Here is a 25,823-nt window from a genome sequence, read left to right as displayed (position 1 = left end):
GGCTTTGCCCTGATCTGTTCTTAAGAGTTTTCTCTATCCCCAAACATCTTGCTCTCAGAACACCGAAAACTTACAGCAAACAAACAAATCATGGAAATTAAATAGCAATAAAACTGTTGTTGGCTTCATATAAAAAATATTATCCAGTATTTAAATGGCGATTATTTCCAGAAACTTGGCAACTGTAATCATACAAATGATGAAATTGATTCCAGTCACAGTCCATATTTGTTTGGAAAGGAAATACCAGTAGTGTTTGAAAAATGGATTATTAAAGACCTTGGTTTTCTGAAGGTGGCTCATATGTTCTATTTGCTAACACAGCATCTTGTTGGGGGAAAAAGAAATAATAAGTGCAGCTTTTCCCTACCCCAGATTATTTTCACTACAGATCTTTAGAGCAGGAAATAAAAAACAGCTAATGGTTCATGGGGCATGTGGAATTAGTTTAAGCAAAGCTGAGCCCTGATCCTGCTGACCGCCTCCTCTTTCCTGTGCTGTTTTGTCTATGCCGGCCTTAGAATATGTCAACAAATCTCTTTTAAGCTCAGATGGGAAGAAAGGATGGTGATTCTCTCTCTTTCTGTAAGGGAGTAATTTGCAACAGATGTGCTTTTTTAGAAAGGTACAAGTTTGTCTTGTAAAATATTTGTAAAGAAAAATAGCCTCCGGATTTCACGAAGTAATCCTGACTTGGTTTTGGAGATGTCACAAAGAGCATTGTTTTTATAATACTAATATGATTCTTTTCTCACACAATTTGATTATAGCTCAAGATTAGTTTTTGGGAAGAGCCAAGTTTAAATATCTAAAACAATATAGTGAGGAAATACCATATGTGACTTGATGGCTTTTTGACAGTGACCTGAAAGGAGCCCCATTTCAGTCATGAGATGTTGGTGAAAGTCCCTGAAACTCTTTTTAACTGGTAACAAGATCTTAACTTCTCCAAACCTCAGTATCCTTATCTATACAGTGGGGGAGCCACCTGCCCCTGCAATCCAAGTGGTAAGATAAATGAAAAATGCTTTATAAATCATAAAAAGTCCTATACAAAGGTAAATGAATAAATGATTGTTTTCTTAACAAATCTGTTCAAGAAAAAAACCTTTGAGGGTTCCACACTTTGTGTGTATATCCTTTTGTACATATAATAAAACTAGAGGCTCTGTGCATGAAATTCATGCACAGGTGCGGTACCTAGGCCTGGTCGGCAATCGAAGTGCGAGTGTCTGGTGTGGAAGGGCAGGTCCCAGCTGGCCGCTGGGCCCTGGGCAGCACCTGGGTCCCCCCACACGCCCCCTTCTGCTTGAGTCAGGGCGCCTGAGTCCCCACGCAGAGATGCAGTGAGCCTGGCCAATGCTATGGGCCAGGGCACAGCGTGGACCTCTGGGCCACCCAGCGGTGTCACACGGAAGCTGGGAGGGCATTGCACTCCCTTCCAGCCAGCCTCGCAGACCGGCTCCTGTGCAAACCCGCAGGGAGCCTGATTGTTCCCTGTGGCTGCAGCCCAGCTCCCCCAGAAGAGGCTGCGCAGATGTGGGGTGGACTCCTCGTGGGCGCCCAGCACCTGAGTACAGGGGCTTCCCCGGCATGCAAGCCCTGGCACCCCGAGGGAGGGTAGCAGGGGGAGTGAGAGCGAGCTTGGCAGACACCCCGCATTCTCAGTGCACCTCTGGCCCCAATCATCCATGCCCCCAGGTAGCCAGTGAGAGGTTGGGTGATCAGGGCCTGCTGGCAGCCATCTGTGGGGCGATTGGGCTCCTGCTCGCACCCACCTTGGCCTGGTGCTGCCCACTCACCTGCTTCACCATCCCACCGCAGTCCCACTCTCATTGGACCTCCACTGCTGCCCGCTGCCAGCACCATGTTGCCAATGCCTGCCATGTTCCATGCCACCCCCTGGTGGTCAGCATGTGTCATAGTGAGCGGTCAAACTCCCAGTCAAGGGGGCAATTTGCATATTAGGCTTTTATTATATAGGATAAATAGTTTTTAAAATTAAAACTCTGCACTAGTAAGTAGATTAGCAACAAAGCTTATGCTGTTTGAAATTAAATAAGTTCTGGCCCTGATTCAGCCATAAGGCTTGTTGAAGGACAAATCACTGGTTCTAATGGGAAGTTTTACCTGCATAGGCACATTTCAAAACCCTATGATAAAAAGGTGTGTGCCTTATATGAATGAATATGACTAGCATTGGCCTAAGAAGAATACGTAACTTTCAGCAGGGAATACTATAAACTGAGAAACTTTCTGCTCAGTTTTCTTTTCTCCCCCAAATATTTATTGTTAAGAGTATTACAAATATCCCCCTTCCCCTTCCCATTACCCACTCCTCCTGGTTCCTGCCTGCCCCAGGTCTTCACTACCCTATTGTCTGTGTTCATAGGTAATACATATAAGGTCTTTGGTTAATCTCTTCTCTTCCCACTATCTCCCCTTCCCTCTAAGATTTGTCAGTCTGTTCCATGTTTCCATGCCTCTGGTTCTGTTTATCAGTTTATTTTGTTCATTAGAGTCCTTGTTCATTTATTTTGACTTTTAGATAGATATGTATTTATTGCCATTTTATTGTTCATATATTTTATCTCTTTTTTTTCTTCTTCTCCTTCTCCTCCTCCTTCTTCTTCTTAAAGAATAATCTTCAACATTTCATGTAATACTGGTTTGGTGGTCATGAACCCCTTTAGCTTTTTGTCTGTGAAGCTCTTTATCTGACCTTCAATTCTAAATGATAGCTTTGCTGGGTAATGTAATCTTGGTTGTAGGTCCTTGCTATTCATCACTTTGAATATACCTTGCCACTCCCTTCTGGCTTATAAAGTTTCTGTTGAAAAACCAGCTAACAGTTGTATGGGTGCTCCCTTGTAGGTAACTAACTGCTTTTCCCTTGTCGCTTTTAAGATTCTTTGTCTTTGACCTTTGGCATTTTAATTATGATGTGTCTTGGTGTGGGTCTCTCTGGATTACTCTTGCTTGGGACTCTCTGTGCTTCCTGGGTTTGTAAGTATATTTCTTTCACCAGGTAGGGGAAGTTTTATGTCATTATTTCTTCAAATAATGAAGGTTTTTCAATATCTTGCTTGCTCTCTTCTTCTGGCACCCCCAACGTGCAAATATTGGTATGCTTGAAGTTATCCCAGAGGCTCCCTACAATATCTTCATATTTTTGGATTCTTTTTGCTCTTATTGGGTGTTTTTTTCCTTCCTCATACCCCAAATCATTGACTTGATTCTCAGAATCCTCTACTCTACTGTTGAATCCAAGTCTCGATGTACTTTCTTCTTCACTTCTGTAGTTGTAGGACATCCATTCAGCCAGATTTCAGGCAGTTCTGGATGATGGTTGTTCTGTATTTTAGTTGTAATTTTGATGTGAATATGGGAGGTGGTGAGTAATGGCATTCATCTACTCTTCCATCTTGGTCTCTCGGCTCAATTTTTAAATGCCATGTCTCAGGTGAGAAGGCACCAAAGAAGAGGGAGCGTAGACTGCAGTAGAAGTTTGAGCTGAAATATTAGGCAACTGTTTCCTCATGTGGGGAATGAAAATAATACCTATTATTGTAAGGATCATGTGACTGTTGGATCATGTAAAATGGCATGTATATGATAATCCATGATCCTATTAGATGACAAAGAAGTTATACAAACATAAAGTAATATTCCTGAGATATATCACAAATAAGAAGGGAGAAAATCCTGTCATCTTTATTAAGATTTAATAAGGTTTAGCATTCAAAAGTTTTATAGTATTTCCTTTTTCACTCTTTGAATTGTTAACGTGTATTGAGTACTTCCTATGTTCCAGACATTTGTGGTAAATGCTATAAATGGGTGAAATTCATTTAATTTTATAACAATTACAAATATAGGTGCCATTATTACCCCCATTTTACAGTTGAAAGTAAGTAAATTGCTCAAAAAAATCACATAGCTAAGAAAATAATGGAGGTGGGACTTGAACCATGCTTAGCAATAGAGCCAGTTAGTCAGAAACCTAGTCATTTTCTAAATAAGCTCGTAGTCATCTAGAATAGAGCACTCACAGCCTTCTCTAAACTCTCAACTGCCCTCTCAGCTCTGCATTTGAACTCTAACCATATTAAGACTCCTTTATCACTCACTTATTTTCCTCTCTGGTTACTTGGGAACAGCAGCCTCACAGCTTGTTGTGGCTTCTATCAAGGATAGTCTAGAGCCAGGCTAGCCCTTTCACTTGGGAGTCCTTGTAAAAGCCGAGTGTCTCATGGGACCAAACCTGACATGGGATAATCTATAAAGCCACTCACTGGAAAGTGCGTTTCCTGCCTGCTGGCAAGGAGATTAAGTCAAAGGTTTTGATATTGATAGATAGTCCTAATCTTTTAAGAGCTTTCAAGTACTAGCAGGACAGTTAAAAGAACTTTTCTTAAAACATTAGGAAGAGGGAGATTTGCCAGTCCCTTAGGACCTACAAGATGAGGGGCTTCAGTAGCAAGAATTGAACTTCAGGGAACCCTCTCCCTGACCATAGGTACATCCCTGGACGCTATCTGTAAGGTTTATTTACATTTGCATTAAATGAAAATGAAATGTGTTATGGACAGCCTTTTACAAATAATTATTTTGGCTTAATTAGAAGGTAACAAGATTAGTTAACAAGTTTTGTTTTTGCCTTGGGTTTGTCATTTTTGTTTCTGATCCAAGATGTTTTCCTTCCCTTCCTCCCACTCACCCCCAAGCCCTAGGTCTCCTCATCCCCCTTCAGTCTCTGGAAGTGTCTTTTCTACAAGTCTTACCCTCCCTTCTCCTTTCGCTTTGCCTCAGTCTCTGCCACTCTTTTCTCTTTCCTTCCCTTCTATCTTCTTGCTCTTTTCTCCCTTTCTTTTCCCTTCCTTCTTTCTTTCTGGCCTTTCAGCATAACCCTGACAAGTGGCAGCTGCCATTTCAAAAGTGCCTATTGTTTACACTGTCCAGCCTAGAAGACCCTTTTTATTTTAAGTTACTCTTTATCACAAGACACTTTTTTATAGGCCCACAGTAACAATATTATAGGAAAAACAGATTGTTTTAAAGTGTTAGATTTTACATAAGAAAATTCTTAATGAAAAAATAAATTCCTGAAGAAATGTGATCCCCCCACCCCCTCTGTCAAGAACAAAATTATCGAGTCATGTTTCTCATGGCTTATTTCATGAACTATTGAACAATCTATCACATTTGTTAAACACATGTCCTCTCATCACTGGCCCCATGGTTGTAGCTTCTGCATGGAATAAATATGGCTGGTGCCAAATAAAGTTGTTTTTGTTACTTCTGGACTTCAATTCTGCTGCAGTAAATGACAATCTTGCCATTTCAGAAAGGAATAGAGTAGGGTTGTGGCTTGTAAGGACACTTTTAATGTTATATGCAAAATGTATGACATTAAACTAACAGGCCAAGGCACAACTACATGCGATTAAAAACTGCACTGTAGAAAGTGAGTTCTGAAAAGCATAGGGCTACCTTGCACAGAGGAAACAAAAAATTAAGACCAGGCAAATGCTCATTCTGCACAAAATATGTGCAGAGTCAGCAGAAGGGGGACAAAGATTTAATGTAACAAAGACTCTACCATCGTTTTCTGAAATGGAATCTGCCACATTAACATTATGTCATCTGGGGCAACACTGAACATGTGTGAAAGGTGTCATATACTAGGTATTTGGGAATTCAAATATTTCAAAATTTTGTTTTTAAAATATGCATAAATAAAAATAATCTGAATTCTTTTAATAAGAATTTTTAGCCATACCTTTAATACTACTACTGATACAATACTTATTATAATAATTATAGACAGTGTATTTGTACCCAGCATTGTACAGAGAGCTCTACATCTCTTATTTTAGTCGTCTTTAAGACCCTGAAATGCAGATGTTTTTGAGAACTGTTTTATATTTTAAAAGAAAAAAAAGTTTTAAATGGCGTCCATCTGTCCTCTTAACCTGAAATATATCTCAGAATCCTTTAATGTCTCAATAGAGGGTTCCTACTTTTAAGGTTAATATGAGGAAAAGAGCCAAGGCACCAAGCAACCTGGGTGGGACTTGATAAAGTAATAAGAACTGAGTAAGACACTGAGAAAAGGTTCAGTAGGTCAAGGTTCTCTGTGAGTTGCTAAGCTTCTGTGAGAATTTCAGTATTCTAGATTTCATGCTGAAACATAATTTTCTGTATGTGAAAAAAAAAAAAAGGAATAATGGCACAGAGAAAACATTTCATCACTTTGTGTGCATTTATTCAATTTATAGCTCTTATCAAATATATTTTCCATGGGTTAGAAGTATAGATCTGAGAGGAAGTTTGTTTTGCAGGACATTTTCCTGAATGAACTAAGAAAGTTGTGCACCAAAACTATCTTTAGCATAAAAAATAAATCACATCAAACAAACATATTCCAAACACAACTGTACACTTTCTGCTGTGTGAGGCTATATTTGCTCACAGAAGAGCTATAGTCAATAATAAACTATAACAGTTTCTCATAGCAAGTATCAATCTTGTCACTTACCTTTTGCCAGAAGCTACCTAGCAAGTAGACTTTAAAGGAAAAGCAAAATTATGAACAAGATTAGCTCTTTGGGGTGGCAAGTCTGAATGCCTCTGCTAGGAAATAAGGTGAACAGATGCCCTGGTTTGCTGGGACAGTTCCATGTTACGCTAGTTCTGATGTTAAGATTTAACAACTGTCCCTGTCCCCCCCCCCCCCCCCCCCCGCCAAACCTTGCACTCTTAAGACAATCTCACCCTAGAAAGTGAAATAACAATTTTATAACATTAATATTTCAAGCAAACTTTCTGTATACCTGCTGTGACTGATAGAGCACAGGTGTTCAACAGACTCATTTTCTATAATGTCAACAGGGCTGACAATGACCACTTTGGCAGGCCCTACGTAGCATTAATTACCATTGTAGGATGCATGAGGAGCCTACATCCTCAATACATATCTCAAAACCTATATTGTTGGCTTCTTGTTCCCATTTGGAACAGAATTAGTGAATGGAGGCACTTGTCATTTGGTTTGAAATCAATTAACAGGATTTTCCAAATATGTAAAACTCTCCTATAGATTCTTTAGGCCTTTAGATTTTCCTAAATATCGCAAAGCCAGGAAGAAGATACTTCCTTGGAAAAATACAGTAACTATCTGTTGTGATATGTGATAGTAAAGTAGGTGACAATTAAAGAATCATTGTATTTCATGTTGCAGTTATTGATGTTTTATAGACTATTTAAATATAATAAGATTTTAAAAATTATATAGAATCATTAGAAAAAGTTGTACAAAATAAATCTCACGTTCTCAGATTGATAGTTCTAACTCTTTTTTATGGGTAATTTTTTTTTTACATCTTCAAAAAGAAACCTTAATAATGCTTTTTTTTTTTTTTTAAACAACCAGTGAGACTACCAGGCCTCTGGATGATTAACTACCCTATGATATTTCTTTCATCCAAGCTGGTTTATAAAGGAAAGCAAAAACGACAATAAAAGAAATGTACCAATTTATTCTATACTAATAAAGTATTGAACATTAGTGAAAAAAGTATGAAATATTGGAATGCAACACAGAGCAATTCTATTACTCGTTGCAGTTTTGGGTCATATACCGTATATAAAGAGTAATTACTTCACTGGTTGGAGACCACAGTGGAGGAATACGGAATTTGATGAAAGATTTTAAAATAAAAATTTTATCCCAAAGCATTTGCTTTTCAAAACTTTGCCAACAATACAACTATCTTATTTTGGGTTTGGGTGGCAGGGGTGAGGATCTAGGGAGTGGGGTGAAAGTGCAGAACAAGAATGAACAGATTTTAAAAACTCTTTAGCCAATAATTATACATCAGCACTTTAGATTTTAAAGTGTATACAAAATATAATCTTTGTGAGATGCCTTAAATAACACATCTTATAAGGATTTTTGTTTTCCTTATTCTCTTTAAACAATATTTTGCAATTCATATTAGTCTATCAGTTGTATGTATCATATTAGTGATTTTTACTTTGTTATTATAAACAAAACTGCAAAATTTTTTCAGGTGTTAATTGAATATAGTGAAAAGCCCATTCCTTGATGTCATATTTGTTGCTAATTTTTTCCCCCACTTTGCCTTTTAAATTTATGACTTTTGGCATAATGTTTTTAATTTTATGAAACTTTTGCTGTCAGTTATTTTCCTTGGTGATTTCCTTTACTGCTTATATGCTTAGAGAGTTCTTTCTGATCCCTAGGTCAGTAAATAATTTACCTGTAGTTTCCTCTGTTTTTATAAGTCACTTAGTGTTTCACTTTTTAATTAATCTAGAATACATTGGGCTATTTTAGATAGATGCTAAGATAGATTTTGGGCTATCTCAAATAGATTTGAGGCTCTATTAAGGTAGGAATCAACATAATTTTCCCCAAACAGTTAACACAGTTACCCATAACATAATACTTCATTCTTTATGATGGATTTGTTGTGCTTTAATCATACACGAATCTCTCCTTCAGTGCTCATCTTTCATACTTTAAATATTTAAAGATATAGTACAATAAATGCCTTCTCATTATTTCTCTTTTTCAAAATTTCTTGGTTATCCTCATTTATTCTTCTAAACAGATTTTGAGTACACCATTTCACTCCACTCCAGACACATTGGGATTTGTTTAAAATTGCATTAAACCTGTACGTTCAACTGAAAAAAATAATACATTCTTTTAATATTCAGTGCCTCGATGCAGAAACACAGTACTGCTATTTTCTTTATATAGATTCTGCACGTCTTGTTAAGGTCATGCCTAAATATTTTATATACTAGAGCCCCTGTGCACAAAAATTTGTGCACTGGGTGGGGGGGGGGGGTCCTCAGCCCGGCCTGTGCCCTCACAGTCTGGGACTCCTTGGGGGATGTTCACCTGCTGGCTTAGGCCTGTTCCCCGGGGAGGGGGGGTGGGGATTGGGCCTAAGCTGGCAGTCAGACATCCCTCCGGCAGCCCGGGAGCCCTTGGGGGATGTCCACTTGCCAGCGGGGAGCAGGCCTAAGCTGCAGTCAGGCATCCTTAGTGCTGCCGAGGTGGAAGAGGCTCCCGCCACCACCGCTGTGCTGGCAGCCGTCAGCCTGGCTTGTGGCTGAGCAGAGCTCCCCCTGCCGTAGGAGCACACTGACCACCAAGGGGCAGCTCCTGCATTGAGCGTCTGCCCCCTGGTGGTCAGTGTGTGTCAGTGACAGTCGTTCTGCTGTTAGGGTCAATTTGCATATTACCCTTTTATTATATAGGAGGATTTTTACTGCTATTATGAAGGAAATATTTTTCAAGTCATAATTTCAAATAGGTAAGACACTTTTCTCAATGAGCTTTCGCTGTATAACCAACATGCTTCAATTTCAGCTTGATTTATTCTGTATGTAGAAAAGTATTTATAAGAGTACTTTACTTCATAGACATAAATGAACTCCGTACTTGAGAGAGGACACTGAAGGCCATGAAGATGATTACAGCAGATTAACTTTGTAATTATGAAAGGAACTAAAAGGAGCCACTGGTTATCCATTTTATTCTAAAGTGTAAAATTGCATAGGTGCAATTACACATTTATTTTTATTACTGAGGAGGGAAAAAAGACAAGAAATTGATTCACCCATGTCTGTAATAACAAGTAAAAGGCGAATTGAAGATAGTGGGGACTCAGAGTACCTAATTTTTCCTTATACTTTGAGCCTAATGCACCTCATCTACCTCATTGTCTGACAGTCCATTGTGGCATAAGCAAGATGAATAATGTAGGCAATATCTTCTATGGGAATTAAATTAAAAACAAAGGCTCTAAGTAACCGGTATCTAAAGATCATGTTATAAAACTGGTCCCCATGTCCTCAGTCCCACTGGACCCTGTTGTCCCTGGAGGCTGCATACACACCTGTCATTCACTTGCCCTTGGCTTTGAAGGTGGCAGGATGCCAGCCTCAGCCAAGTGTTCACAGTGCAAAGTGCTTCAGAGACTCCTCTGAAATGAAAGTCAGTATGTAAATGTGCAACATGACGACATTATTATTCTAGCTTCCTGGCGGCTTTCAGCAAGCACTGCCTGCCACATGAGGTCTCAAGTGTTCTGGCACAGCGTTTGAAAGAAGTTAAAGGAATGAAATTGGAGCTACATTTTCAGAGCTATTCAAGCTGGCATGGAGGAATGGAGTCATGGAATCAGGGTTGGATGGTCTCCACCAAACAGCCCAGGCGAGTGCCTGTGATGCCAGGCTACTAAGCAGAATTTTCAATCGTGAAAGGCCACCAGTATTTCTTCCTCTGGGTCTAAAATTACAAAATGTACACACCTCCCCCAGGCTCACACCATTCTCTGGGTGCTTTCTGCTCAATCCCCATCCACCCGTTCCCTGGAGCACACCAGTTTGCTTAAATCCAGCGTTAAGTTTTAAAACGAAGAACTAAGTACAAAGAGGAGAAAAAAGTTTAGTTAGAACCCTAATATAGCATAAGCTACTGTATGACGTCTGTGGCTATTATTTTTCAGAGGGGGCCAGGCTTATTGTATATCTCATCTGTCTTCGGTACTACCCTAGAAATTGTCCACTTAGTGGATTTTAATTGACTTTGTCATTTAACCAATCAGAAAAGATATATGCACCCCTATGTTCATAGCAGCACAATTTACAATAGCTAAGATTTGAAAACAGCCTAAGTGCCCATCAGCAGATGAGTGGATTAAAAAACTGTGGTACATCTACACAATGGAATACTATGCTTCGGTAAAAAAGAAGGAATTCTTACCATTTGCAACAGCATGGATGGAACTGGAGAGCATTTTGCTAAGCAAAATAAGCCAGTCAGAGAAAGATAAATATCACATGATTTCACTCATTTGTAAACTATAATGAACAACATAAACTGATGAACAAAAACAGTTCCAGAGACAGAGAAGCATCGATCAAACCTCAGAGGGAAGGCAGGGGAGGGTGGGGGGAAGGGGGAGAGATCAACTAAAGGACTTGTATGCATGCATATAAGCCTAACCAATGGACACAGACACTGGGGGTGGGGGGGTGGGGGGGGGTGAGGGCATGAGTGTGGGGGGGAATATATTTATTATTTCAAAGAAGAGGAGGGAGGGAGAGAGAAACATCAATGATGAGAGAGAATTATTGGTTGGCTGCCTCCTGGACTTCCCACAGTGGGGATCGAGCCTGCACCTGGGTATGTGCCCTGACTGGGAATCAACCATGACCTCCTGGTTCAAAGGTTGATGCTCATTCACTAAGCCACACTGACTGGGCAACCTTGTTATTTTTGTTTGCAGTTTTCATTCCTGTCAGGTCGTCTAATTTGTACCCAGCAGTCTCTGCTGATGAAATATCTGAAGCTAAAACCAAACTCAGGTGTGTGGGTGGTGGGGTCAAAAAACAAGGTCTACTAAGTAGTGAATCATGGTGGGTCCAGCGTCAGCACAGATCCTGGTTGTGGTCATTCTGAGACATAACCTATCTCTTAAACCTTTATACTTTCTTTCCCCCTGGCTGACATTTTTCTGTTCATCAGGGCACCAGCAACAGAGTCTGAGTGCCCTGCTTTGCAGCTACCTTTTATACTAGCACAGCTCCACAATAGTGGCTACTCTTCCTCCTTCCCCTCCCTTTATATCCTGAATTCTCAAGTGATCCTTGTATGTAAGAAGACATAGAGTTTAAGTTTAAAAATGTTAAGACAGGGACAATGCAAAGAATTCAAGCACTGAAGAATACCATTACTCACACAGAACCTCTCTTTTTATTATGTTTTAGGACAGTGAAAAGAAGGGGTTTATAAATAAAATCTATGCCATTCAGGAGGTATGCATCAGTGTCCAGAACATCCTAGATGAAGCGGCTTCCTTAGGCGAAAGGATAAAGAAGTAAGTGATGCTGACACGTGGACCCTGGACTTCTGTGGAGACAGAGTGTCCATTTGTTTCTCAGGGGGTGAAATGCCAATTCGTTTTGGCAGGGGACACTCCTTCTGGATGATCTATTGCTCAGTTTCATCATTATTTTCTTTGTTTCTGTCAGTCTTTGATTTTATGAAAGTTCTGTCAATTTCCTTCCTGAAATTTAGAACATATTGGTTGGAAAGAAATTATACTTGTAACTTTGGAGAAATAACACCATTCTAAATTTTAGCACATTTTCACAGTGAAAGGCTTTGTTCTTAAACAGAATATCAACTCATGATAAAAAAAAAAAAAAAAAGCAAAATGAGGATTTCGGGTAAGGAAGACACACATTTTATTGTTGGCTGAGGTATATTTTCAAATTAAACTAAAATTTTTTGAAAGTGATATTATATATAGCACCTTACCAAAATATACTTTCAAATTTGTGTATTTATATAGCTAATATATTATACATGAAATAAACTAATGCTCGGCCATTAAAAATTTTCTAATTCTGTGGATTTTTAAAAATCACCTTTATTTTTTTGAATAAAAATATCTAATGCAAAGTTAAGAAACATTCTTAATTTTATATTACTTGTGTTTTACTTGAAATACTTTTTTACTCATCTTTTTAAAACAACTGTTTAATTATAAAAACAATAAGGTGATTTACAATTGATTATCAGTAAAAATATACTAAGGCCTCATACTACTACTGAACTATATACAAATTGGCCCACTCAAGAAGGGGTGCTGTATATCCAGTTAAGCCTACATTTTCCTAGTTTCATATATCCACTCATTGTTTATTGTTCACAACCCAAAGTGTTCAGATTTGACTCTGTGGGCGTAAGTTGAAGAGGAGTAAGTTATTTAAACTAAAGGTTTGAGTCATTCATTTAGTGCCTTTGATGTTTCAAGGGATAATGAGTCTTATGTAATTTTTTTGTTTAATACATTTCCACACATGCATTGATGCTGAGTTTCCACATTCTTGTATCACATTAGACAGAACAGCCTCCCTCTCACTCCCAAATGTGCCCCAAAGCAACAGTCAGTCTTAGACTTCTGAAAATTGATTCCCACGTCTTTCTTTTCCCTTCTTCCTCTCAATTTTTTTTTTCCTCCATCCCTAAGAACGTCCCCCTGTTCTCCACACCCTGTCCATGAAGCACAGGGTGAAGTCCTAAATGGGGGCTTTCCCTACTGAGTGTTGTCCTTTCTGAGGTACGCTGGGTGTTAATACCTGATGACAGCATCTCATTGATACCAGAAGACCCTGGGTCAGCTCTCGGGCCAGGCTAGTGAATGCCTGAGGGAAAATGGTTCTTTATCTCTCTCAATGCTAAGAGACCTCAGAACAGGTGCTGGCTGGAAAACATGAGGGCCAGTTGAAGCATAGGACCAGATCCTGGCTGTGGACCAGCCTTGTGGTACACGGGGTTTTGTAGAACTTCCATAGGTACAGTAGTGATACAGGTATAAGTATAGGCTGAGGTGCAGCCATCTTCTCTGCACAATCTTTTGAATATCCAAAAGAGAAATTCCCCTATAGTCACATGGAATATAATGCATCTATTCAGAAAGCAGCTTCAGAAGCAATATTTAAGTACAAAGTGAAAAGTCTCTATAACTGCATTTTGTTATTAATTCCAGAACTTTCTTGAATGGGGATCATATTCTAGATTTAGATTCCACAATGCATTGTGGGAAAAGGACAATCTTGTTTCCCCTGACATTAGCTATACTGGTAAGGATTCTTACTCTTCCAAGAGGAGAAAGAAAGAACACAGGGAGCCCTTCCGTGAAGCTGCCCAGAAGACGGGTTTTCTGAGGGAAGAGCCAGTGCCCTTCACAAGGAACAGTGTGATGGATGGCTCTGAGCTGAGCCCCAGGAGAGCAGGCAGACCCTCAGCCTTCTGTTCTCTCCACAAGCAGCAGAAGCAAGGGAAGCACAGGTGTAAGGGAGGGAAGACATGATTCTTTACCTGGCAAGTTATAAGTCGCTCACTCTAGCCATGGGAGGAAAATGATAAAGTCCAAAAAGCCAGACCCTGAAAGTAACTGAAAACAAGACAATCAGACTGATGCAACTTTGGTTGTTTTACTAAAAAAAATTTTTTTTAAATATTAAACATTTGACCTCAGGATACAATAAGCAAGCTATATGCTACAAAACTAAGGAATAACTCCTAAGTTATGCTGAGACACAGTACTGGAAGAAAATCTCTTAATAATCATCCTTTATTGGATCGAAAACTGCCCAGGACAAACCCCACTCTGAGTGAATATAACACACATTACCAGGAAATTCGAACAAAAACACTAACATTTATCCACATCACGTACAATTTCTTATTCCTTTAAATATCTTTTGAGGCCTAATCCCTTACTGATAAGAAATGCTACATTGCTAATGTTAACCTTTCATTCAGTACTTTCAACTGGACGGTCCCATTCCTAAGCTGGCTGGCCATCGTGGCCCTCTGTGCGTTCACAGTTGTGCTGTACTTCATTCCACTGAGATACATTGTCCTTGTCTGGGGTAAGTAAAGCCTTTTTCTTTTTTTTTACTGTCTTAGCTGCTAAGAACAAACTATTTTTAAGGGATGAATTATCCTGTCAGTAGTTCCGTATATTTATGGTCATGAAGCTACTCCATGATGAAAAGAGACAGGTTGGTTAAAAATCACAACAGTATAACGATTTAAGTCTACCTGCAAAACGCATTTTTCTTATCTGGCACCATAGGCTCCATCATACTATAAACATGTTGCTGTGCAGATTCTTCATATATCAAAGAGTAGCTCGGTCTAGATATCACTCTGATTTATTTTCACCACTTATATGTAAACAGAGGCATTTCGAGCCCTATGGTGCATTCAGGACAATATGCTTTTGTGCTATGGTGCTCTGTCTTGTGGAAGTGTCTGTAAATATGGTACTATATATGGTCACCTGTAGGATACAGAAAAGGGTCCCTGTCATTGACAGGCTGCTTAGGAACAAGAAACCTGCTTTATGTGTACTAAATAAGAATGCTTCTGCAAAAACCCCCTTTAAAAATAGTTTCGGGTCCTAATTTTTAATGCAGTTATGCCGCATGCCAACAGTTCTCATGTACCAAGTTTCAGCATTCTTGATAGTTTTGAGGTCCCCCCCACCCATATCTGACAAAACTCTTGGTTTGGAAAATTCAATTCTTAATCTCTAAGACTGACTAACATATAAAACTATGACATTAATTATATACATACATACATATATACATATACATATGCATATACACACACAAGACTGGGTAGAAGTAGAATTCTCTACTTTCCCCTGGTCCCCACACACCTAAGCTTGCTAAACCTATATAAAATGCTAAGAACTGAAATGGGCCTTAACTCCAGACAACATGTGCTCATACAACAAAAAGACCAAAGAGAATGTTTTGTTCTTTTCTTTTTAAGGCTTTAGCGCACTATGCTGGAATAAAGGGAGAAGGGGTCAGATGTCTCTAAGCCCTCCAGTTTTAGGATTCCTTTCTCCCCACTGTTTTTGGTCTCTTTTCCTATCATGAATACGCCCTCTTACCACTTACCATAACCATACCCCCGTATCTTGGGTGGGGAGTAGGGTAGTGGGAGTAGTGACTATTTGTTCTTAATTTCTATAGTTTAAATAAACAGTTTCACCTAATACAGTACTTCCACTATGCTAGGGAAGAGGCTTTTTCCACCATGTTCTTTTTCCCTAGTGTCGTGGTCGGCAAACCACGGCTCGCGAGCCACATGCGGCTCTTTGGCCCCTTGAGTGTGGCTCTTCCACAAAATACCACGTGCGGGCGCACACGTACAGTGCGATTGAAACTTCGTGGCCCATGCCCAGAAGTCGGTATTTTGTGGAAGAGCCACACTCAAGGGGCCAAAGAGCCGCATGTGGCTCGCGAGCTGCAGTTTGCTGACCACTGCCCTAGTGTATGCTCCAGCCCTCATCTTGCATTCCTTTCTCTGATATTTAAAACAGATGCTCTTATCGTGAAGGAATTAGAGTAGAGCATTTGGCAGTTTATTACCTCTAACCAACTGAGAGCCACTCCTGCCATCTAGGTTGTGATAGGTGGTGAACCTCTGGTTTCATTTGCCCAGGTTCTTGGAACCTGGAGACCATGGCAGACATCTAGCTCTGTAACTTGGGAGCCACTGGCTGTCTTAAATGTAATTTTTAGAGAATGTGTTTGGGCCTCTTGTTTCATTCACTGAAATGAAACAAGAACAGTATTCCCTTAAGTGGTACATGATTGCTGAAGTACTAACCAGAAGTTTCAGAAGGACCTCACATGGGGACACAGGAAGAGAAGAAAATCATTCTGCTGCAGACCCTAAAGAAGAGCCACAATGCTCTAGCTTATGGCCCAGGTCTCACCAGACCACTGCTTTCATATCAAGTTGCTTATGTATTTCTATGTGCATGTTTGGTAATTTAAGTGCAACACAAATTTAAAAACAGACTTGTCACATTGAAATTCTACATTATCACACAGAATATGTAGGATAGATACTTCTAAGTTTTACACATTATTTTTACATTTCACCTGCATTGACCCTTTATCCACATTGACTCTTCAGGTAGTACAGAGGATTAACTATTGAGTAAGTTAGCATGGGTAGATGTTTGTCTCTAATGATTCTTGGCTGTTGTGATCCAAGTTAGTCAATCATGGCAGCATCTTTTGCAAGAATTTAAGGTACACTTCTTGTAATTTAAAAGAAAAACTGGTTTCTAAAAATCCCAATGCCAGAGATACATTTTTTTTCTTGTGATGAGAACTTTTGAAATGTACTTTTAGCAATTTCAAAAATGCAATTACAGTATTATTAACAATAGTCACCATGCTAGTCATCAAATCCCCATGACTTATTTATAACTGGAATTTTCTACCTTATGACCCCTTTAGCCCATCATCCAATTCCCTCTTCTAGTAACCACCAATCTGTTCTCTGAATCTATGAGATCATTTTTGTTTTAGATTCCACGTGTGAAATCATACAGTATTTGTTTTTCTCTGACTTATTTCACTTAATGTAATGCCCTCAAGGTCCATCCATATAGTTGGAAATGGCAAGATTTAGTCCTATTTTTATGGCAGAATAACATTCCATTATATATCACATTTTCTTTATCCATTCATCCATTGATTGACACTTTGGTTGTTTCCATTATTTTGGCTATTGCAAATAAGGCTAAATGAACATGCAGTGCATATATATTTTTGAGTTAGTGTTTATTTTATTCAATTAAATACTCAGAAGTGGAATTGCCTGATGATACTGTAGTTCTATTTTTAATTTTTTGAGGAACCTTCATACTGTTTTCTGTAGTGGTTGTACCAATTTACAATCCCACCAAGAGTATACAATGATTCCCTTTTTTCCACATCCTTGCCAACACTTACTTTTTTTTTAACAGGTGTGTCATTTTGGTTTTGATTTGTATTTCCCTGATCAGATTCCTGTTGGCCATCTGTATGTCCTTTGGAAAAATTTCTATTCAGGTCCTAGCTCAAAGAAGATATACAAATGGCTCAGTTGGTTGGAGAGTCATCCCATATACCAAAAATTGTGGGTGTTCTCCCAGTCCAGGCCCATACCAAAAGCAACCCATCAATAAAAACATACACAAAAACCACCACAATGAGATATCACCTTACACCAGTAATAATGGCTATTATCAACAGGACAAGAAATAACAAATGCTGGTGTGGGTGTGGAGAAAATGGAACTCTTGTGCACTATTGGTGAGACTGTAAATTGGTATAGGCACTACAGAAAACAATATGGAGGTTCTCCAAAAAATTAAATTAGAGCTACCATATAATCCAGCTATTCCACTTCTGGGTATTTAAAGAAATCCAAAACACTAATTTAAATAAATAAATATATATATATAGTGGTACATGATTGCTGAAGATCATATATATATATATCCTAGGGGTCCATCAGTAGTCAAATTACTGGTACATATCTATATAATGAAATATTAATCAGCCATAAACAGGAATGTAATTTTGCCATTTGAGTCAACATGAATGGACCTAGGGAGTATTATGCTATACATTTTTCCTATATATAGTAACACTGCTGTATTATATAAAGGAAAGTTAAGAGAACAGATCCTAAGAGTTCTCATAGCAAGAAATATTTTTCCTTTCTTTGCTTTGTAGCCCTATGATAGATGTTAAATAAGCCTACTGTGATAATCATTTCATATGCTATACACCTTATCCCTACATAGCCAAGTATGTCAATTACTTCTCAATAAAATTGGAAGGAAAATAAAGCTAGGTAGTTTGGGGGCTTCTCTCTCATGTATAAGTCTTTAAAAAGTGGGGATGCCTGATACGGGGCTCAGATCCTATGCTCCTCAGGGAGAGGCTCTGGACTGGAATTCCCTCCAGACTGTAGGTGCTGCACCGGGCGGTGGGGTTTATTGTGACATTGTGCCGCAGACACTCCTACCTGTTTCCTTTGGGCCTTTTCTTGTTCATCCAATGTGTAGTATTCACTCAGCCAGTTTTCAGAGAAAGTTTTCCCATAAGCAACTATAGATCTGGTGTGTTCATGGGAGTTCAGGATCCTTTTATACCGCGATCTTCAGAGCTGGTGATAAATCCTTTCTCATTTAAAGTAACTTCGAAATAAAATCAAGGTCTTCTACACATTTAGCCTGCATAACAGTGACACCTCCCCGCCCACACACACTTTATCTTTTGAAAAAGAGAAAATCAATAAATGAGACTTCTTGCCTTAAAAAAAATCCCAACCAAAAATGCAGGAAAATTTTCATCATAGATGGGACACTAAAGCAAAGCTGCTACGTACAGTAACACTGAGGGGAGAAGCAAATAAGGTCATTGACTATTCTTGTCAGGTGGCTTTTGTTTCCAAAATGCAAAGGAAGCCACTAAAATACAAAGAGAAAAACAGCATCCATTGGATTGGGAAGGAGAGAGGAAGGGTATAGGGAAGGAAGAAAGACAGTAGGATTTATTGGTTCATTCAAGGTTAAATGGCACCTTAATCTAGAGACCTTCGAATCACTTTAATACATTTGCCAGAAATGTGTTTTCTACAACAAACTTTGGAGATTTCAACAATCTATCACTTTTTCAGGCATCAATAAATTTACAAAAAAGCTTCGGTGTCCCTATGCAATTGACAACAATGAACTGCTTGACTTCCTTTCTAGAGTCCCTTCAGATGTACAAGTGGTATGTAGATTTCATTATTACTACTACTTTAATGTCGGGTAGCATTAGTTTTTACCTTTATATTCTTTTAATTTCAAAGGTTTCAAAGAGACTGGTAAAGTTAATAAAGCCTATAACTGATCGTGCTGTTGAGAAATTTAGCCTACTTGGGGTGCTAACCTAGCAGAACTCATAGAGAAGAATGGGGAATGAGAGGAGTTGCATCAAGAACCTACCAGAGCCGTCAGGGACTAGGAAGGTTCAGCTGGAGACTGTGAAGGGAAGTCACCATGACCTGAAGGGAGGAAACAGGAATATTAGATGATGAAAGCAAAGTGTGCCAGTGGACATTTGGAGAAAAACACCTCTGCGCACAATCGCACAAATTGAATGAATTTTAAAGATGCATATTTGAAGTCAGTGAGTGGGGGAGAAGGCTTTTTGAAGACTGGAGCATATCTCAATTCTTTAATGGGTATTGATTAACCTGAAAGGATTTTAATCAACTATTTTCAAAGTAAAATGAGAAATGTTTTTAACAAAATCTTGAAACTGGGTTACAGTGATACCCTTTTCCTTTGTTCCAATTGAGTTTATTTAGTATCAGACATGAGAGTGAGCTGGATATTAAACCTATATTAAACAATAATCTGTAAAGAACCATTATCCATCCCTTCAGAATAGATGAGATGGTTTTGCTTTTAATGTTATGTCTTATGGACAGTGAAAACCCAAGTCTGTTACCAGAGGTCACATCGGGGCTCTCGTGTAGCTCCTGGCAGGACTTCCCTCAGACTCTTGCTGTATCACTCTATTGTTTTCTGTATCCCAGCTGCAGATCTCATACAGCTTCCAGAGTGAGCACTTTTTTCCTCCAAGCAGTCTTTCCTTCCTTTGCCAGAAAGTGGCCACCTGACCAGTCTTTCTCTGAACTCTGTTTAAACAGGTGCAATACCAAGAATTGAAACCAGATCCCTCTCACAGCCCATGTAAAAGGAAGAAAAACAATCTTGGCTAGCTAGCTCCCAGCACTGAGAAGACCAGCATCTGCTCGGGAAGATAAAAAAGCCTTCCAGCCTCAGCAGCATTTCCTTTCTTTCTTTTTATTTATTTTACCTCTTAAAAAATGATCGTGAGAGTTTGTAAATAGTGTATAAGGGCATATGTCTTTGAAAATATACTTCCATTGTACAGAATCAATTTGATAAAAAGTTTACTTACTGCTGTATGAAAGCCTTGTTAGTGGTGGCTAATAATATAGCACACTGGAACAACAAATGTAAGAATGGTAACACTGGGAGACACACACTTCTCTAATTACAAGTGGAAGCACCAGATTAGATTATATGCTTTGTTTTGCCTGATGAAATCTATATACATGTTAAAGTTTTTTTCATGTGACTATTTTTTATCTGAAAAGTACAGTACAGTTTTCTATGTTTTACACTTTTTGAAAGGGAGGAGGGAGTCCCAAGACGTGAATAATGGAACAGATGCATTTCAATTTCACATAAATTCTGATTTCAGATCCTGACATTTATTCCTGAGCAAAGATTTAGATATGACTAGGCTGACTTTAAGCTAATGAGTGAAGGTATATTCACCACTCAAAAGAAACTTCTATACTCTGAAATCCTACAAAGAAAACTTTCCTCTATCATTCCATCTAAAACCTTAAAATCTCTACAGGATTACACATAAATACTGCCAGGTTTATAAATGAATGCCTATCTGAATTTTTATACCTACCACTACTTTAATTTGTATCAAGTTAGAAAATTAGCAAAATTTCAGTAAACATACTAGCAAACTAAATCCATATTGCTTTTGGTGTCAGATTATACCCCTGTATATCTAAAAATATTTAATACTCACATGTTCTCACAGAAAAAAAGTTATGTGCTTTCTCATTAGATTACTGAAATCTTTAATGCATACTATGATTGTTGTTATTAGTGTGAATTGTAATGTAGAGGAGAATGCAGTGTGCTAAGTGATATGCCAATGTTTCATTTATAGAAAAAAATATCATTCTTGAAAATATGAATGCATGAAAACCTTTTGTAAAATAAACTGTGTATGGGGAGGGGGAGTTTGCCTTTAAAAAGATTTCACTACTTACTATAGAATCTATATTTAAAAATTGCATTCCCAAGACTCTTGTGGTAGTTTTTCTATTTAACTTCAAGTGAGTATACCTCTGGAAAGAGAAATAATTTGGTGAGTATGTCTTACCCCCTCCCGACTTGGTAGGGGATTAAGCTTGCCTAAAATTGCTACAGAATGTTTTGCACTACTTTATTAATAATAGATTCAGATAGGATGAAGATGGGGGTTGTGTTGGAAAACTGTAGAAAAGGCCGAAGCAAGAAACATATATCTCTCTCTAAATTCTTTAACAATAAATTTAATCTCATCAGAGCTGATTTTTTAAAGTATTTTTATTTTAAAGCTATGTTGTTAAATACTATTTCTTATGATAGAACTATTTTGATCTGTTTATACACTATGGTTGAAAGATTGTCAATTAAATCCCTTTCTATAGAAAGGCTTTAACCTCAATAAGCTCCATTTAGTGCATCATGTTTGTAACGACATGCTTATATTCGCACACTATCACTATATGTTGCTAAGACAATACTCCATGAAGTTGATGTTACTACAGAAAGTTTGCTGATAGGATAATTTGTTTGAAATTACCTTTGATTACATCTTGTGTGAGGTTTACATTTCATGCTGACAGTGTCTGCTCAAATGTCTACAAGCCTGATATTCTATGACCCCAGATGTACTTAGTGGATAGTAACCATTAACGGATTAGTAAGTTTTGTTTCATTCTATGAAATTTCAGATGTTTAGTTCAATGGTAATGTTGACTATACATTCACTGCATTAAATAAAAAATCTTTTCTAAGTAAAATCAGTACTCCTTTTTTTGGTGGCTGAGGGAGGATTGTGTGCATATTCTTGTAAGTGACACTTAGAGAAACTCATGTTTGGTTTGGACATATAAGGCTTTCCCTGAATCCTAGACTTTTTACAAAATTCAATACCTTCTGAGGGGTGAGCACCCAAGGAAGCTGACAGAGGAGTAAGAACGCTCTGGAGGCATGAGAGTGATATTCATAGGAGCCTTCATTGCTTTTAGAAACTACTACATTCAAGGCTAAAAACAAGAGACTATGTCTAGTAAAATTTTAACTCTTTCCCCTAAGTGAGGGGTTTACAGAGCTGTTTAACTTTAGTTTTGAGAGATTTGCCATGTAAATATTTCAAGATGTCTGACACCTATTTAGATTGCTAAATACAGAAATCATGTGAACTACTAAATATGTTCCTCAGTATTTTTTAATGAGTCAACTCATTGAAGGTCATTCATATTCCAACTATCATACTTCATAAGAAATGCATATTTTAACTTTTTTTCATCTATAAAAAGAATTCAGTACTTCTGGTTCATTTTGGTACTGTTCCACAGACTCAAACTGATAGATTCTGTAGGGATTCCAAAATACTTTTGAATCATTCTATGCACAAGGAAAATCTGAATAGGCAGATTCTTTAGATGACTTTGCTCTGTGGTATGTTAATATTGAGTACCTACTATATGACTTGCCCTGTCATAGGCAATGATCACCCCAATGACGGTGCATTAAAATCAAATCTGGAGCTAAAGTATAGTGAGAGCAAAATTTAACTGACATATTTCTGAAAGTATCTTTTATAGAGTTTTATTCTGTATTTAAAAGTGAAGAAAACTTCAGTGGTAAGCTCTCTTACTCAGGGACTGTAGGAACTTTCCCCCCCCATTTTTATCTCAATATCCAAATGTCCCTAATACTGAATGTAGTCTACTCTTGTATTAACAAGTCTTACTTCGAAGCTTTTAGTTTCTACATATGTTAAATGTAACTGAATATTTGACTTTTGTACTCACTTAGCTTAAAAACAAACCCCCCCAAAAAATATATAAGGCAGCTAATGCTCTAGAAATACAAATAAAGATAGCCACCATTACACTTTTTGCAAAAGCCTCAGATTATTATTAAGTTAATACTTATTTAAATTCTGGGACATATATCAAGTGTGAGTGTGAGTATGTGTGGCCAGATGCCTATTCATTTGGTTAGAATATCTAGAATCAGCCTTTTCTAACTGCTCAGACAAGTATGAATTAAAACCACAAGAAAATAACATAATGAATACTTACAATAGTGTCATGAATTAAAACCACAAGAAAATAACATAATGAATACTTACAATAGTGTCATTCCTTTAAATTATAATTCTCTTTCCTAGGATGACTGATATAACTCACTGAAGACAACAACAACCCACATACATTTTTTTTTTTTTAGTGAAAATGTAACCTCTTATACCTCAGGCTTTTTACATTTGTACAGTGGCAGTAACATCATAAGATTTATTCTAGCTGAATCTCTGAGATTTAAGAAATATCAAGGAAAATTTCTCATTATGTAAGAACATTATGGAAATAAAAATGTCACATGCTACTGAAACTAACAACACTATGAAAAGTTTGCTGAAAACATAATTTTTACATTTGTGCTTTTACCAAAGGATTTGGATTAACCCTCACCCCCTACCCCAAAAGTGAAACCCAATATATAATTGGTCTCAAGTAAGTTTCAACTTATTGGTATCTTCTGTCCTTCACATTCAAAACTGACAATATAAAACTGTTCTATGCACAAGCAATGTTTTTGTAGACAGGTTTATTTATATTATGGTTGTGTCTCCAAATATCACTGAAAAATTATGACTCCATTTTTAAAAAGGAAACCAACTAGCACAGCTGCTCTGCTCAATTAACAATGTTACTCTAAACCAGGGGTGGGGAACCTTTTTTCTGCCAACGGTCATTTGGATATTTATAACATCATTCGAGGGACATACAAAATTATCAACTTAAAAATTACTATATTTGGTCAAACATTTAATTAACTCACCCCTAATGCCGTGGCAGGGCCAGATCAAATGATTTTGAGGGCCTCATACGGCCTGTGGGTCGGATGTTCCCCACCCCTGCAAGTTGAAACCTTTTTTTTTTTAAATCAAGCTAAACAAATAGTTATGAAAGTACCTGTGCCAAAGTATTTTCAGTTGTAGCAAAAATAAAATAATTCTCCCAAAGAGAAAAGGAATGACCAACCTGAAAGTCAATGAGCAAACCTTCAAACCACCTCTTAGTTTCTCAGGAGGAATGCATCTGATGAAATACCAAGATCTGGTTGAGTATGGCTGCTGCTGCTGCTGCTTCTAAGGCAAGGTGATAATATAAGCTCATTCCACTTTCTAGTCAAAGACAAGCTTCAGAATGCCAAAAGTCAACTTGAGGCATGCTATCGTAACAGAGTTCAAAATGGTAACAAGTTTAGGGGAAATGCTACCTGTATAGCGAAAGGTGCACACCTGGCCCCAACCACTCTTAATTGTCTCTTGATTACTGGAAACATACCTGCAATAACAGTGAAGAGAAATTATAGTTACAGCTGGACCACAGAAAAAAAAGGTAAGGGGGAGGAAATGCCATTACTTGTTCTAAGTTCAGAGATCTTCTTTTACTAAAGCTACTCAAAGAAGTTTAAACTCTACATCATCTCCACAAAACATTCTTCCTTTTATATAGTAGTGAGTATGACAATTACAAGTCAAAATTTGTGTCTAACATGTAATACTGGAACCATGGAAAACAATTTATTGGTGTCAAATTTGATAAAGATTGAAATATCTATTTTCTACTGTACAGCGAGGGATGTTTGTGATTTTGTCTTTGTTTTATAATAAGGGAGGTAGATCACTCAAGTTCTGACCCAACCTTACATAATGGCATATCTACCACTTACCTTTTTCCTGGAACTCTTAGACTTCAGATTCCATCAACACAGAGAACTAGCAAACCATAGCAGGGTTTTTGAAGCACATGGGAACGCACCTGGAAAATCCCACATACTATGAATACTTAAAATAGTTTTAAAACAGACCAAAGTGGTGTTCTACTTTATTTAAAGTTGCTGAACAGGACTTTATAAATTTCCTTGGATGAAAAAATGCATTTTTAGGTAACAGAGAAAAACATTTTTTTTTTGGGCGGGGGGGAGGGAGAGGGGATATCACAAAACATTCAGCACTTGATAACCAAGAGTCAGGGAACTGAATCTTATGGGGTAGGGTGCCAGGTACACACCATCCATTCTTGTGGCACTCTTGACGCTAACACAAAGAACACACACCAAGTTACTTGATTTCCCACGATCTCTGACTGTGATACATTCCTGGGAAGTAGGTGAGAAATCTCCCCCTAAAAACACCTTGATGTGATATTCTCTCCAGCATTCTGTAATTATGATGTAGGTACCCAATGCATTTATAGAAAACAACTGTTAAAACAGTATATTTTCATTGTACTACTTAGAATAGTACCTTAAAAGAAGCCGTTTCCCTGGCCTTCAAAGAGGGGCAAAATAAGAATCTCTGGAGCACTGTAGGAAGATACTTTGACTCAGATTTCTCTGTAGATGGCTGGCTGTTTGTACCTGCACCAATGTTATAAATAATAAGACCTACATTAACACGTTAAGCGCCTAGCCTGTGTTGTCTTCCGGACAGAAAGTATAATG

The 25,823-nt window shown here is 38.1% G+C and overlaps 1 protein-coding gene and 1 long non-coding RNA gene across 11 annotated transcripts in view; one reads left to right on the top strand and one right to left on the bottom strand.

Annotated features, from left to right (window-relative positions):
• Nucleotides 1-22,102, top strand: part of MCTP1 (multiple C2 and transmembrane domain containing 1) — a 442,261-nt gene extending 420,159 nt beyond the window's left edge. For 7 of the 8 annotated variants that reach the window (XM_081088724.1, XM_081088723.1, XM_081088722.1 and 4 more), the window contains 4 exons: nt 11,815-11,924; nt 14,381-14,490; nt 19,106-19,203; nt 20,129-22,102. In XM_081088724.1, coding sequence (XP_080944850.1) covers nt 11,815-11,924; nt 14,381-14,490; nt 19,106-19,203; nt 20,129-20,200 — 390 coding nt within the window. In that variant the 3' untranslated portion in view covers nt 20,201-22,102. Of the gene's footprint in view, nt 1-11,814; nt 12,242-14,380; nt 14,491-19,105; nt 19,204-20,128 lie in introns of those variants that run through there. The other variant, XM_081088725.1, reaches the window with a different exon arrangement.
• LOC308517536 lies at nt 11,780-24,662 on the bottom strand. 3 transcript variants are annotated; one of them, XR_013995847.1, is made up of 5 exons: nt 24,594-24,662; nt 24,356-24,462; nt 18,452-19,477; nt 13,934-13,999; nt 11,781-12,113 (listed from the first exon to the last, which is right to left on the bottom strand). It is a non-coding gene; the product is annotated as an uncharacterized lncRNA (long non-coding RNA). The 3 variants fall into 3 exon arrangements; XR_013995848.1 differs by lacking the exons at nt 24,356-24,462; nt 24,594-24,662 and having other exon boundaries at nt 11,780-12,113; nt 18,452-20,980; XR_013995849.1 differs by lacking the exons at nt 24,356-24,462; nt 24,594-24,662 and having other exon boundaries at nt 11,780-12,113; nt 13,934-14,009; nt 18,452-19,295.
• Nucleotides 24,663-25,823: the final 1,161 nt, after the last annotated feature.

The sequence above is a fragment of the Myotis nattereri genome, assembly GCF_964212035.1.
Source record: "Myotis nattereri genome assembly, chromosome: 4".
NCBI classification, from domain to species: Eukaryota; Metazoa; Chordata; class Mammalia; order Chiroptera; family Vespertilionidae; genus Myotis; species Myotis nattereri.
This window is presented reverse-complemented; position numbering and strand designations above follow the sequence as displayed.